The sequence below is a fragment of the Python bivittatus genome, unplaced genomic scaffold (assembly GCF_059951505.1).
Source record: "Python bivittatus isolate LINGU-HERP-01145 unplaced genomic scaffold, Pbiv_v1 ctg000060_np1212, whole genome shotgun sequence".
Classification (NCBI taxonomy): domain Eukaryota; kingdom Metazoa; phylum Chordata; class Lepidosauria; order Squamata; family Pythonidae; genus Python; species Python bivittatus.
This window is the reverse complement of record NW_028277044.1, coordinates 10498058-10514739: the sequence shown is the minus strand read 5'-3', so window position 1 is coordinate 10514739 and position 16682 is coordinate 10498058. Positions and strand designations below refer to the sequence as shown.

The window sequence follows — 16682 nt, the reverse complement described above, 5'->3', positions numbered from 1 at the left end:
GTATGCTAAGAGTGCATGAGCCATCAACTCGCTGATCCCCGACACTGAAGGGATGTCATTTGGACTGGAGAAGTGTGGCCAGGTATAAGTACCTTGGTATCCCGCAGTCACAAGGAGGAGGCAAGGAAGACAGCAACATCCAAGTACCAACAAAGGATAAGACAGGTCCTGAAGAGCCAGCTCAATGGGAAGAATAAGATCCACGCCATCAACACATACACCCTGCCAGTCATCAGATACCCTGCCGATATAGTGAGCTGGCCAAAGGAGGACATGGAGGCTGGTGATGTGAAGACCTGGGAGCTCCTCACATTGTACAGAGGTTTCCATCCCAAGTACAACACCCAGAGATTGTACACCAGCCAGATGGCGGGCGGGGTCTGGTGAGTGTCAAAGTCACTGCCTGGATGAAACCCAGAGCAGTACATCAGCAAGGTATGGCACCCAAAGATGAGTTGCTGAGAGAATGCCTGAGGCAGCAGCAGACATGGGAGGAAGTTCAAGCAGAGGAAGTGCCATGGCAAGACAAGACCCTGCATGGGATGTAACCTCGACAGATACAGTGGGGCAAAAAAGTATTTAGTTAGCCACCAATTGTGCAAGTTCTCCCACTTATAAAGATGAGAGAGGCCTGTAATTTTCATCATAGGTATACCTCAACTATGAGAGACAAAATGGGAAAAAAAATCCAGAAAATCACATTGTCTGATTTTTAAAGAATTTATTTGCAAATCATGGTGGAAAATAAGTATTTGGTCAATATCAAAAGTTCATCTCAATACTTTGTTATATATCCTTTGTTGGCAATGACAGAGGTCAAACGTTTTCTGTAAGTCTTCACAAGGTTTTCACACACTGTTGCTGGTATTTTGGCCCATTCCTCCATGCAGATCTCCTCTAGAGCAGTGATGTTTTGGGGCTGTCGCTGGGCAACATGGACTTTCAACTCCCTCCAAAGGTTTTCCATGGGGTTGAGATCTGGAGACTGGCTAGGCCACTCCAGGACCTTGAAATGCTTCTTACGAAGCCACTCCTTCGTTGCCCAGGCGGTGTGTTTGGGATCATTGTCATGCTGAAAGACCCAGCCACGTTTCATCTTCAATGCCCTTGCTGATGGAAGGAGGTGTTCACTCAAAATCTCACGATACATGGTCCCATTCATTCTTTCCTTTACACGGATCAGTCGTCCTGGTCCCTTTGCAGAAAAACAGCCCCAAAGCATGATGTTTCCACCCCCATGCTTCACAGTAGGTATGGTGTTCTTTGGATGCAACTCAGCATTCTCTCTCCTCCAAACACAACAAGTTGAGTTTAGACCAAAACGTTCTACTTTGGTTTCATCTGACCATATGACATTCTCCCAATCCTCTTCTGGATCATCCAAATGCTCTCTAGCAAACTTCAGACAGGCCCAGACATGTACTGGCTTAAGCAGGGGGACACATCTGGCACTGCAGGATTTGAGTCCCTGGTGGCATAGTGTGTTACTGATGGTAGCCTTTGTTACTTTGGTCCCAGCTCTCTGCAGGTCATTCACTAGGTCTCCCTGTGTGGTTCTGGGATTTTTGCTCACCATTCTTGTGATCATTTTGACCCCATGGGGTGAGATCTTGCGTGGAGCCCCAGATTGAGGGAGATTATCAGTGGTCTTGTATGTCTTCCATTTTCTAATTATTGCTCCCACAGTTGATTTCTTCACACCAAGCTGCTTGCCTATTGCAGATTCAGTCTTCCCAGCCTGGTACAGGTCTACAATTTTGTTTCTGGTGTCCTTCAACAGCTCTTTGGTCTTGGCCATAGTGGAGTTTGAAGTGTGACTGTTTGAGGTTGTGGACAGGTGTCTTTTATACTGATAACAAGGTCAAACAGGTGCCATTACTACAGGTAACGAGTGGAGGACAGAGGAGCCTCTTAAAGAAGTAGTTACAGGTCTGTGAGAGCCAGACATCTTGCTTGTTTGTAGGTGACCAAATACTTATTTTCCACCATGATTTGCAAATAAATTCTTTAAAAATCAGACAATGTGATTTTCTGGATTCCCCCCCCCCCCATTTTGTCTCTCATAGTTGAGGTATACCTATGATGAAAATTACAGGCCTCTCTCATCTTTTTAAGTGGGAGAACTTGCACAATTGGTGGCTGACTAAATACTTTTTTGCCCCACTGTAGCTGAGGTGGCTGACATTGTGAAATCCTACCAGTGGCTGGAAAGGACTGCACTAAAAGACAGCACTGAGGCGCTGATTATAGCAGCACAAGATTCATAGAAGCAGGGCTCTACCACACTAGACAGGACCCAAGGTGCAGACTGTGCAGAGAGGCCTCAGAGGCAGTCCAAGACATAGTGGCAGGGTGTAAGATGCAGGCAGGAACAGCATACACTGAATGGAACAACCAAGTAGCTGGCATTGTGTACAGGAACATCTGCACAGTGTATGGGTTAGACCCCCCCCAAGTCCAGATGGGAGATTCCACAGAAGGTAATAGAGAATAACAGGGCTAAGATCCTGTGGGACTTCCAGACAGGCAGGCAGGTACTAGCCAATGAACCAGACATCTTGGTAGTAGACAAGGACCAGAAGACAGCGGTGGTGATAGATGTAGTGGTGCCAAGTGACAGCAACCTCAGGAAGGAATATGAGAAGCTGGAGAAGTACCAGGGCCTGAAGGAAGAACTAGAGAGGATGTGGAATGTAAAGGCCAAGGTGGTCCCAGTGGTGGTAGGAGTGCTTGGGGCTGTGACTCCTAAGCTGAGAGAGTGGCTCCAGCAGATCTCAGGAGCAACATCAGAGCTCTCTGTGCAGAAGAGTGCAGTGCTAGGAACAGCTCAGATCCTGCGCAGAACCCTCAAACTCCCCTGACACCCATAGGGGTGACAGGGGAGACAGACAGACAGGCAGAAAGACATATATACACATACACACACATACACATATACACGTGCATACTTACATATTCCACTTAACCACAGAGAGTTTATTATAGTTCCGGTGGCAACTGAGGCTAACCTAAAAAGGGGTGGATGTATAAAATTATGATTGGATACAGCAGCACATCAGGTGTTTGTCGAGGTCAGTGGGATAGGGCAGAACCATGAGGTAGTGTGGGTAGGATTAGAAAGACAAGGTGGCTCTTAGAGAAGAAAGAGGTGGTATTTAATGAGCATTTTTTAAAATTTACATGAAGGGGCTATTTTAAGCTGTCCTTGCTTCCCAGAGCGTATGTTCAGCTCCTAGTATTTTATCCTGCTTTTGTCAAAATTCCTTGGCCCTCTAAATGTTTTATGGTCAAGCTAATGGGCTTTATTGTTTGTCCACGTTCCTGGGAAGGTAATTAGGGTGGAGATGTTTTTCTTTATTTCATTTATCCTAACCAGCTCCCTATTTTCTACTATAGATATTCTGTCGTTCTTTAAACCGCTGCTGCAAGATATCTTTTCTGCTTATTTTTCTTATCAATTGTTCTTATGGGCATATGTTGGCATAGTTTTAGATGATTTGCTATTACTTCTAGAATATGTTTTAAAAATAGTGGAATTCTGGGTCATTCAATGAAAGTGATGAAATATAGTGTTCGACTCTTAAAAGGAAATGCTTCTTTTTTATCTCTGTATATTTCTGGACTCCACTGTGAAGCTTTAGTCAGAATGTTCTAAAACTAAGGAGTGTTTGGTTCCTTCCTTCCTAATGTGTATGACTAAGGGACATGGCTCTTGCCCTTTCTTCTTTTACCTCTGCTGCAAGATCATCATGAGGGGTAGTCTTTAATTAACTAGAGTTCAGCTCATTCAATGAAAATGATCTATTGTAAAATTTAATTTTTAAGTGATTTTGTTGTTCTTTGTGTTTTCTGTCTTTTGGGGTGGTAATGTTTATTTTTCTCATTAGCATTAAAAAGTACCTCTTCATGCCACACTCAGCTTATGGTCATGGAGCCATTTTTCAGGAAGAGCTTTAGCTTTAGAAGCAAATTGCTCCTGATGGTTATTCCTAGTGTATTTTGAGCCTGGCAAGAAGATATTTGGTAGATACTGTTTCCATTGTGAGTGCCTTTGAAAAGTCAATGCAATCAGTCCTTTGGTTTCTGGTCCCAGTGCTAACAAGCACCTGGACTCTGCTGTAAGCCCACATTGGCTATGCCAAGCCTAATGTTTGGCATCACTGAAATAAATGAGACACACATAATCGCATAGTAGGTAGACTGTGACCATCTGTTTTGAGGACATAACTTATAACTCTGAATTCCTGCTGCTGGTTTGTCCATACTCAATTGTATGTATTAGCATTTTTGCGATGGAATTGAGGGTCCAGACGTGAATCCACCAAAGAAATAGTTAACCCTCTGTATCCTGAATATTAGCCCTTCATTTTTAACTGTTTCATCTAATGGAACATGTCTGATGTGTGGGCTATTTCATCTTGCTACAATGCCTCTGAAATTCATGCCCAGTGGGGAGATTTCTCAAAATGATTCTGCCAAAGCTTGCTTTCTTTGCTCTAAATTTCATTGCCTTTCTCAGGGCAAGACAGGCTTATTATCATGACTTTAATGTGGTTCTTAATGCTTTATAGAATGAAAAGAAAATAACACTACTGTACTGGCTAGATGTGCATCAGCTGTGACTAACTGTTTTGATGTAGCCTTTTCAAAAGACTAGACCAGAACTTTCTTTTTTGAAACGTGTAAAGCAGTGTAGACATAGTTTCTCAGATGGATCTAATTAGTCCTTCATAGGGGATGGATGTCCATTTGTTGCAGCTGAATTCTCATTGCATTCACCCATAACTAGAAACACCTCGCTTCAAACACATTTTTTCAAACAAAAAGGGGTTTAAGGCTCCATGCTTTACTGCTTTTTGATGTCTGCTTCTTTTTAACAAAGAGAACCTTATGTTTATACAACTGTTATTAAGAAAGCCCAGCTTTGTTTAAGAACTCATTTTGTATCAGTATCTGACTGTTGGTGAAAGTAGAAGATGTTGATACACTAGGTAGGGAGGATCAGTTACATGTTTCTCATACAGTATACTCGTTTACTAGAAACGAAGACAGTCTTCTTACAGTAGCTGAATGCAAATAACATACATCTTACACCTAGTCAGATCATTCATCTATCTCTATGTTATGACTGCTGCCAGCCTCTAATCTCTCACAATGGTCTTTCCCACTTTGGCCACATTTTAACTGAAGACACTGGAGATTGCTTCTTTTTAATGAATATGTGTGCTCTGTAATGTAACCGGTACCCATTTTGACTTGAAGTCACTGAAAGTTTTGTTCAGTGGAGCTTTTATGATCCATATAAGGTAGAGGGCAGATTCATTAAACAAGAATCTGCCCCTTCATGAGTAAAGGTAGAAATGAAGTGGAATCCAGCTTGAAGATTCTTCCAAGCTTTTTTACTCTTGCTTTTTGAACAGCAGTTTGAACCCAGTTAAGAGAAGAGCATTTAGGAGGAATTATTGCTATAGCAATTGGTTTAGTGAGGGGGGGGAAATTACTGCTATCGAGTTGATACTGCAGGAGGGGTGGCCAAATAAATTGAAATAAATAAATTCTGAAGGAGGGAAAAGTTCAGCGTTTCTTCCTTTGGCTCCTTCTATTGTTCCATGCTCATTAATGTTTTATGTGGAAATGAGGAATATCAGTATTTAAATTTCTGGTTGGCTTTCATCCTGCAATCTTAGTAAAAAAGTCAAGACTTATATCCAGGGTAGACTTTTACCCAAGGTTGCCTTGTTGATTTCTCAGCAACAGACTATCTGGAACCTAAAGCTTGCAAAAAGATACAAGAAGATGAAAGGAATTTGCCCTTGATTTTTCTAAAAAATAGAGATTTTTGTGTGCTGACCATGATAAATCTCACATTTATGAGAGAATTTTGATAAAAATCCTTTTTGTGATTCATTATCGCAGTATTAAAAAAAGAGAAAGAGGATCTTTTGTATGGTGACTGAAATTCATTCTTAGCTGTTTCAAAGCCAGAAATCTCAGTTTTCTTAAAACCATCAAAGCTCATTCTCTTAGAACAGAATCTACTTCATGAGTATAAAGTTTTATGCTTTCAACAAAGACCTGTGAAAGTACAAAATGGCCAGATACCAATTATTTAAAAATAGCCTTTAATACTCAACAGTTTCATTTAGTAGAAGTATTCTTAAATTTTCTTCATTCTGTAACTAAAGTATCAGTGAAGTGATATAAGAAGAGCCATACTGGTCACATTAGATGATCTAACTTTGCATCTAGTCTCCCAAATTGACCTGTCAGAAAGTTTTCTAGGAATAAACAAACAGCTTATAAAAAATACCTTGTTCCACTGGTTCATCACCAGATACCAGTATTCAGAATTATATTACTTTTGAACCTAAAAGAATATTTAACTACTATGACTAATTGTCATCAGTAGATCTTCTCCATAGAATCCTACAATGCTTTTTTTTTTAATGATCTGGGACCACAAGAATGTATTGTGATGATGTTGCATAAGTTAATTTTGCATTATTTTAATTATCTTTCCTCCTCAAAGGCAAGCCAATTAAGGCAGTGATCATCACTGGATCATGAGTGCTGTCAACTGTTACGCTTTGTATGATGAAGTACTTTTCTTTTGCCCTAAATCTGTGGCCAGTTTCATTAAATAAGTGATTATTATTGTCACAAGGACGAGAGTCTACATTTTTACAGGTACAAAACTAGAATTAAAACAGTTTAAATAAATTGTACTGTCTATATGTAAATATTTATGGTAGTATAGTCTTGGCCTGAAACAAAAATGTTTTGAAAAATTAGTTGAATGAGTATAAGACCCTGTGGTTGAGATCCATTTGATTGTCCATATGTAATTTTAAAATAACATGTGTTTTAAAGAATGATTTTTTAAAAAATTGTAGTTTACAGCAACGTTCCCCCATGTTTCCTGAAAATTTAGTAGTCCACATGCCTTATATAGATAAGAATATAAGGCATGTAAAATAATGCTAAGAAAACAGAAAACATGGGGGAATGTTACAAAAACTCATAAGAATGAAGTATTTATATTGTGGAAAGCAAGAATAGATGAACTTACATCTTTTGAAATATATTCAAAGAAGAAAAACTATCTGTAGCAGTTGATATGCTTAATTTAAATTGCCTATCTAAAACAGGGCTGTTGCCTAATTTTTAACAATATACTAATCAAATTAATATAGCATTCATCCTTAAAATAGTTTAGGTACAATCACAGACCAAAAACAGTTAAATACAGCATCCAGTGTATAAGTACTTTCTACAATAGAAACGAATCACGGCTAGATTATGTTGCAGTCTATTAGCTTCTCTTAAAATGGTATTTATAACATTTTGCTCAGTGCTCTTTTTTTCCTCTTTAGGAAATATATTTGGAAGATTGAAAACCAAACCATTGTCAGGCTTCTGGCATTTATTACATGTAGTTATAGTTGACTGAGAGTTTGTTATAATGCCTGACCATGCGTAAAACAGTTCAACTTGTATGGCAGAATAAATTTCAGATCTTTGATCTGTTTTCTCATGACATTTAGCAGGTAGCAAAATAATCTTTCTATGCTAAATGCTTAACTTCCTGTTTTTCCTTTTCTTTTACAAATTACCAGTGGTTCTGTGTATTGTCTTAGACTTTTTAAATTATTTTTATTCAGTGAAAATAGCATACTCTTTACTTACTGGACAGCCTTGCTTTTGTAAAGAAAAATAATAATGAGGTCAGCAACAACAATATTGTATATAGATAGTCCTCACTTACTGACCGCAATGGGCAAAAACTAAAACGTTAGTTTTCTGATAATTTATTGATAACTTTTGCTCTGTACAGAATAGAGCTAGTGCTCTAAGTACGAACTGGCAAGCAGTGCAGCTCCTGTAGTATTGGCGGGGCAGTGCTGTACCAGCTTTAAGTCACCAGCGTGTGGGCTTCTGCTTTATCCACGAGCTGGCGTTTCTGAGCAGCCTTCAAAGGTAGCCTCATTAGACTCCATGCAGCAGTAGCCCAATTTTGAAATAAGACGACCACAAATTAATACTACAGTGAACATACCACCATTTGGAAGGCTCTCCTGGTTGCCCCAGAAGATTTTAATAGGAACAGAAAGAAGCATTTCCTATAGAACCGCATGGAAAAGTTTGTACTAGTAACATCACCAGTTGCCACTTAAAGTAATACTCAGTTTGTTTTAGTACTTCAGGATAGAGTCCTTTCTCTGTATGTAGTATATATTTTCATTCTCTTTCTCAGAATAATAGAGTGTGACTATTGGGAGTGTTTTGAACGAGTAAATAACCCTCAGCCCTCTTCTTTCATGTCTTTGACAATGGAAGATTAACTTAGTCATTTGCCATAGGTGTTTTTCCTTTTCACATCAGATAAAACAAGTCAGCAACTCTTAATTTTATAAAATATTGTTCCCTCATTGTTTCATGGTAGGTACTTTGATGTGTTTTACTTTTCGTGTATTGAATTGATAAAAAGCTAATGTGAAAACATTTCCATAAGCTCTTTGGAACATTGCGTTTTCCAACTTACGTAAGTACAGAGGAAAAGGTGTGCACACCCTGGAAGAATTTGGCACCAGGTTAGGATTACCTACTTCCTTTAGCTTTAAAAAAGTACAATTCCTAATTGGGATAACCTTGATATGACTGTGATCTTACTTTTTACAAAGCTGCAGTTGGCAAAAAGGCCTTTTAAAACATATTTTAGTCTATCAAGAATGCTCAAAAAAATTTTCTGATGAGAATACTTATTAAGCTTGGTGTCCTGTGAGAAATATGACCAGCAATATGCATGAATTGGAACAACATTTAATTGAATAATGGATTTTTCCATAAAAAGTGATGTTTTTAGTGTTGTTTCACTGAAGTGTTCTTTCTTTCAGAGGTTCAGTTTCAACATTTATACGTTTGATACTTTGAAGATAGCAAATCCAAATTGAAGATAACTTACACTAAATAGCATAGGTGGGCAGTGTAGAGTAGTGGAAGTGCAAGCACTGTTACTCAGTGTCAAATGCTTCCCCAAGGCCAGAGAGAATGTGACAGGGAAAAATTATTGAAGAGAAGTATTAATACCATTTAATTTTAATTACATTTAAGTGTAAATAATAATAAGCAATCAATTTTAGACTTTGTTTTGGCTCCACCACTACTTTTTGGAGTGTGGCATCCAGCATAATACTCAGATGCCAAACATGGCCCTTAGTTTAGAAGTTGTGAACCTTTGCATTACAACTTTTAAAACAGAGAAGTATAACATCAGACTTCCCAGTGTTCTTTCTAGCGTTTTAGCAACAAATGCCTGTTCGAGAAGGTGAGGCAAAGATAGCTTTCCCAAGGTTGAATCTGATACAAAAAGAATGTTTTAAACCTCAGTGAGTATGCCACTAGAAGAATTTGAACTCAATAAGTTGATCTTATCAGAGTGCTAGTCAGAAATGCACAAAAGTAGATGTATATAATATATTATTCTAATGTAGTTAAGAATGCATTTTACTTGGTGCTCTCTGAGTTTGGTTGTTTGCTTGCAGACATTTCATTGTCCAACCAGGTGACATCATCATAGTAAATTTGGCTCCCAGTCTCTCAATCTCGATAAATATTAGTTATCTCTAAGTATATTTGTCAGAAGTGGAACATAAGTGCTTTCAGTTCTGCTGAGCATAAGTAGCTAAGATTTACATGACTTACATGATTTTTGGAATTCAGGAATGTATCTGCAGGTTATTTGCAGTCACAGAAAGAAGTTGTTTGATACATGTCTGAATGTGGAGAAGGCAAACATACTGCTAGTTTTTGTCTGCCTATTTATTATTAAAAATTGTCAGGAAATTGAAATATAATTTGTTTTAGAAGTACGTTTAAGGCAGAAACTCAGCACTTAAAAATTCTTGGGTGTTCTGGCAGATAAAAGCCTGCCTGGATAATTACTTGATCAGGTTTGGTTAAAAAAAAAGGGCAAGTTCCATAATTAGATAGCTGAGACTCTAGATATATAATGCCTGGGTTAGATATTTCTTTTGGGATCTTTTTTAGAAGCATGGATATTAACTAAGTAAATATTTACAAAAAGATGAAAAGCATCTTGTTCAATGAGATTGAAACTCTGTGTACCTCAACTTCCTTTTCAGGTTATGTCTGTAATCATTTCAAAGCTTTTTAAAGCTGACATTACATTTTATCTACAAGAAAAAAATGTATGACCTTTTGCTTGAAAATGATACCTTTTTTGTGAAGAAAGTAAAAGTAAATTGTGCATTTCATCATTAAACACAGTTAATTGCTAGCCTGAAACTATTCCACACTGAATATGTGAGGACAGCACCATTCTTTGGCCTTGCTACTAAGGCTCAATAAAACTCATTCACAGGGACAGCACAGTCCATGTTGATGTACTTTTCCATCAATTCAAGGATGGGAAGAATGCATGTTATTACAGTCATGTGGAAATAACCACCATACATTCTCTAGTCATCTTAAATTGAAAAGAGCTTTATAAACATAAATGTATTTGGCAGATATTCATATGTAATGCTATACACATAACTACACACATTCACCCACCCCCCTATCCATCACACTATTTCCTTTAAAATAGGCAACAATATAAAGCAATATACTGGTATAGGCTTTTTGTATTTATTCTTTCTATTTGACCAAATAATATCAACTTAATGTTAAGTCCACGAATAGATTTCTGGTGCTTCCACTCTTATTTACTCAGTCTACTCCTAACTTCTAGAATGACCTAATGTACAACCTGTTCATTTATTATGGTGTTTTTTCAATTGATAAAATTAGTCACTAGGAATATTCACAGTTTATGATATTTGATTATCCATGTCTCTTACTAGGACCACTAGGAAGATTTTACAGGAACAACCTACTCCTCACTCCTGGGTCTGAGGCTTGGAGCACTGGGTGTGTGTCTCTCCTAGTTTATTGTAATAAATTGTTTTTAGACCAAGATTAAGAATAATATGCCCCATAATTACAACAGAATCAGTCATCTGCAAACACGAGAATCCATTTTTTTAACTGAAAAATTCCCCCTTTCATAGCAATATGGGGAATGAAAAGCAGAGAACTCAAAATAATTTAATCACCCTTTACTAAAACAGTGGGCAAGCAATTTTATATTGATACATTAATATCAGAAAGCAAATACAGAGAATATAAACGGCATCTTTAAAATATAAGAATCCTAATAGTTCAGGAATATGACAAAGTTACAGGCTATCCTGGGCTGACTTACTGACCTGGGACCCAGCAAAGCAGAAGAGCAGAGAGAGTACAAGTTAGAGGAAACAAGTGTGGAGAGGGTAACATGTGTCTTGAGCTGCTATAATGGTCAGATTCCTTCTAGTCTCTTAACCAACAGCATTCCTCTCAGCATTCAAGCTGCTGGTCCCATCTTCATCTGGTTGGCTTCCTACTTTGCCCTCTCATGGGACTTTCTTCTCCCAAATTGGTTCCCTTGCAGTCCTAGTAGATGGTCTCATGTGATGGTTGGTTAATAAATATTCTATAACATCTACCCACCTCAGCAGCAGTTTCCAAGAACACCAGTGCGGTAGCTTGCCAGTTGCTTTCTATGCTCATCATTTGCAAATTCTGTAGACTTTCTGTTATTTGTTTTTACTAATCAGCTTTTGCAGCTTTTAAGCTCAGTAAGTTTTGCTCTGATTAATTAATGTTTTAATGCTAGCCTTTGAACAATTAGAAAAATGCAACATTTTTCTAATAATAGGGAACATTCTCTAAGCGATAGGAGAGTGAAGTCTTGCCTGGGAGCTTGAATGGTTAGAGATTTCAGTCCAGAGTCAAATGGAGTATGGGCTTAGAAAAGCAAACATAACCCACAACAGTCCAAGAGTCAAGCACCGAAGAGGTTAGTCAACTGGTCCAAGTTTAAACATCGAGAGTCAAGGAACAGAACAGGAAGCCAAGATATAGGAATGGAGGTTGGCAAATGGTTTTCAATGAAGGACAGGCCACTGCCAGCTGCTTTTCAATAGACCAGATACAGGTATGGCTTAGTTATGAGTATTGGAGCCTTTGCTTCTGGAGACATGAGCAGAATGCCTCTGCTTGGCTTTCTGAAGCTGTCAACACATCCTGGGACTAGATGCTCTGCCAGGTTCAGACCCCTAATTACCTGATTCCTCCTGTATCTGCTGAGTCAGTCCCAAGTGACAATTGTCTCATGAGGCTGGCAGCCTGCTGAATTAGGCTCAGCCTCTTACTCTGAGAAGCCCAAGTCCGCAACACTTTGTACAAATTACTTAGTGCCTTTCATAGGTAGCTTCCATAAATATGTTTCACCTCTTCCTCAGCAATGCTAAGAAGACTGTTGATAGACCTTATCTTTTGTGGCAGAAATCGTAATTGTGACAGATGGCTTTGGAGCCACCTGTTTTAAAATGGTGCTTCCTCCTTTGCATGGAGTGATGAACTTGAAATTTGCTTCTTGTCTGGGCTTATGATAATAATATCCTTGTGTCTCAACAGGTGGAAATTGATGGGAGAAAACTTTGTGTGACTGGTGAATGGAACTTGGCTTCAGCCCTGTTATCTCTTAAAGTGGATGGTGTTCAGAGAACTGTACAGGTAAATATTTTGCTGCTATAGCTTTTTAAAATGTCTATACTATTTTAAATCTGGGAAGTTACTGTTCCAGATTATAATTGCAAATACTTAATTTGTATTAGACAGTGACAGAAAGTTTATATTGATGTAGCTTGGTTTCTAGATTTTATACAGACACAAACGTTTCCATTTATGTATCCAGACTTTCATGGGGAAATAAAAGATAGTAATTTTTGTGGTCTCTCAGCAATGTCTACTAAAATATCCTTTAATAGTTAATTAATTTAAACTTGAGGGATGATTATGCAGTACCTATTTGCTTCATGTACTGATTCAGTCAGTTCAATCTGTGAATGGATTAAAAGCATTCACTGAAGAATGCTCAGGAAAAAAAATGTAAATGGATCTCCAGTGTTAAATGCAAAGGACTGTTAAATGCACAAGTCTGTATTCCAGTGATAAATGCTCATGTTGATGATTGCTGTGAACAACCAGGAAAAGGCACTCTTGGTTGGCGTATGATAGGAAAAGTGCTAAAAGTGCCAGCTACTGTAAGAGAAGAGTTGGTGTGTATGCAGAAGACTATGGGCTCGTCTCATTACAGAAGATTGTTATTAGTTCTCAATGTGTTAAAAGTTTATGATCTTCTTATGTGGCATAAATTGGAATTTAAATGAGAAACAAAATTTAGAGATAAATGAACTATGTGAATTCTGAATTAGCTGTCTCAGACTTTGATTTGGCTTATGCAGATTGAGAATTATGTTCATTTCCATTACATTCTTTATGTATTGCTTTATTATAAGAAACATTCTTAGTCTCTAAATCTGAACAAAAGTATTCATCCAAACATTTTTATTCATTCAAATATGAATCCTGGCCTTGCCCATTTTGGAAGTGTGGCTTCTGGAAAGTGTATACATATAAATGAGGTTTATTTATTTATTATTTCAATTTATACAGCTGCTCACTTGCCATGAAACTCTGGGTAGCTAAGTTTAAAAACATTAAAAAACACAACATAAATAATTAAAACACATTGCACTGGAGGAAACTCACATTCAGAGCTCACATAACATCCTGGCTCTGAGTGAAGAACCAGGTCTTCAGAGCCTTTGTAAAGACTGGCAGGGTCAGGGCCATCCAAGCCTGAAGGGGAATGTTGTTCCCTAGGCAGGCACAGTCAGTCGCATTAGATGATACTACTTAATTAGTGGGTCCTGGGGCATAACAATCCTAACAGATCTTGTTGAACTAACAGAGATAATTGGAGATAGATGATCCTGCAAATATCCTGCCCATGCCATGAAGGGCTTTATAAATACAAGTAGTCCTTGACTTACAACCACAATAGGGACTGGAAAATTTGTTGTTAAACAGTGTGGTTGTTAAGCAAGGCATCATGTGACCTCACTTGATTTTACGACATTTTTTGTGGCAGTCATTAAGTGAATCATGTGGTTCCCCATTGATTTTCTTGTCAGAAGTCGGCTGGGAAGGTTGCAAATGGCAATCACATGACTGCAGGGACACCACAATGGTCATAAGTGCGAGGACCAGTCATAAATCACTTTTTTCAGTACCACTGTAACTTTTAACAGTCGCTAAATGAATGATGGTAAGTCGAGAACTACCTGTAACCACTAGCACCTTGAACTGCACTTAGAACCCCATGGGCAACCAGTATAGTTCATGTAGTAGTGGTCTTACATGGGCATATCAAAGACCTCTCACTTCCACATTCTGGACCAGTTGTAGCTATTGAGTCATCTTAAAGTGCAGCTCCATGTAGAACACATTGTAATAGTTCATGTATGATGGCTAATGCATGGGTAACCATGAACAGGGCCTTAGTCTTGCTAGGGCTTAAGCCTCAGCCTGTTCCTCCCCATCTAGACTCCCATAGTCTCTAGACATTGAGATTGAACTTTGGTGACACTGCTTGGTTGGTCTAGAGTTGAGATATGTAACTGGTATCCTCAAAATACTGATAATACCTAACCACATGCTGATGGATGACTTCATGCAATGGCTTCATGTAGATATTAAATAGGAATGAGGAGAGAGTCAAATCCTGAGGCACCCCACAAAGCAGGGGCCTAGAGCTAGATCTTTTCTCCCACCAATACCAGCTGGAAATGGCTCTGAAGGAAGGGAGAGAACTACCACAACACTGTGAACCCCACTCCTAATTCCCTGAGTTGGTCCAGCAGGATATCACAATCAATGGTATTGAAGGTTACCTAGAAAACAAGAAGAGCAAGGATGGATGTACTCTCCCATCCTGGATGTACCATAGATCATCAACAAGCTTGATCAGTGTCGTCTCAGTACTATGCCCAGTATTGAAACCTGACTGGAAGGGATCCAGATTTGCAGGCAGAGTGAAAGACAATAATTTATTTTAAATTCCAGAATTGGGAGAAGTGTACCATAGGCATATACCCCCCACTCTCCAGCACACTGATACGGCTTTTTATATATTTCTTGTACAAACGTAAACTTTAGGAAATCGAAGAAACGACAACAGAGGAAACATTCTGATGAGATTTTGCCAGTCAAGACATTGGGCTCTTAACAGCAATCAGGGACAGGGCTAGACACAATGATTCACAGGACTTGAGATATAAGTACTTAACAAAAGGAAAAATTTTAAACAGTGTATATGTGTGATCAGACATTGTAGGAGGAAAGCTGTGTTAGTCTAGGGTGGCAGAGAATCAGGAGGAGTCTAGTAGCACCTTTTCTAACAAATTTTATTAAAAGGCATATGTTTCGCGGCCTACTTCATCAGATGGCCATGAGTAAAACAAGGAAAAATGAGAAGAGCCCTTTTTTCCAAAAGCTTCACAAGCATAAAAGTAACAAAATTAACAGAGAAAAGATATAGGAATATAAACTGTTTGTAAGATACCTAATTGTTAGAATGTGAGCAATACTGTGTTAGTTTACAAGGAAATGTTTAGGTTAGAGATCCTAGTTTGCACAGAACTGTACAAGCATGCTTTAGGTAAACCAGGACACTGATTACTCTTCTGGCATACAGCCCCAAATGTGCTGAATATGACTAGTATTTAGTCCTTAATGTTAGTACGGAATACTGCATGTGGCCTGAGCACAACTAAGGTTGCTAACCTAGTCTACTTATTCTTTAATGTACTAAAAAGCATTATGTGAAAACCTTGGTTGATGGTGGCAGTAGAGATCAATATTCTTCAGACCACTGTTGATTACCATGATGTGTAGAAAATGATGGCTGTATGAATGTAAGAATATATGATAAAGATAATAAATTAATACATGAATGAAAGAATAATATGTTTTGTGTTTGTGAAATGAAGAGAAGGATATAATATATCTGAATGAAGGTTGTCTGATCTTGTAAAGTAGATTTGATTACTATATACAGGGAGGTGAAGGTATAGATTCAAGTATAAATGAAAGGACCAAAATATATGTCGGAAGGTATGAATTGGTATAAACTAGTTTGTTGTGGGTGCCTATGATAGAAGGAAATATTGGGCTCCGGGTGAATGGTGACAGTGACAGAACCATGGATGAGTTTTGGGGAAAATGCACATTATGAATATCATGTATCATGAATATCATCCAAGGGAAGAAGTTATTTCTTGTGTGACATGAATGGATGGGTAAGAAAAAATAGAAAGTACAGGAAAAAATTGGAGTGAATGAGAATGGTGATTGCTTAGCACAGGGCTTCTCAAATTGTTGGTTGTGACCGAGATGGTCATGAACAACTTAGAGGGAATTACACTTTTTTAAAAAAGATGATCAGGCTTATGCGCACACCCCACATGTGGACATGTTCTGAGAAAGTGGGAATGAGTTTTGATAGTGTTCCTGTTCTGCAGAGACATGTCCACAGTGAGCTTGCATAAGGAAAGCTTTGACAGCACTTTGCTCGTCCTGGGAAATATGTTAAGTGTGAGAAGGGGGTTGCCAGAATTCTAACTGAAAGCGTAGGGTAGATGATAATGAGCAAAAGTTGGAAGTACCATGTGACTTCATGCTTGGCAGGGGATGTGCATGCCTAGTTTTTGCTCTTTAGAAGATCATTGAGA

At 38.4% G+C, this 16682-nt stretch overlaps 1 protein-coding gene across 3 annotated transcripts in view; it reads left to right on the top strand.

The window, feature by feature from the left end:
• Window positions 1-16682, top strand: part of PCCA (propionyl-CoA carboxylase subunit alpha) — a 279110-nt gene that overhangs the window by 189378 nt on the left and 73050 nt on the right. For all 3 annotated transcript variants that reach the window (XM_088136492.1, XM_088136491.1, XM_088136493.1), the window contains one exon: window positions 12523-12621. In XM_088136492.1, the coding sequence (XP_087992618.1) occupies window positions 12523-12621 (99 nt within the window). The remainder of the gene's footprint in view (window positions 1-12522; window positions 12622-16682) is intronic.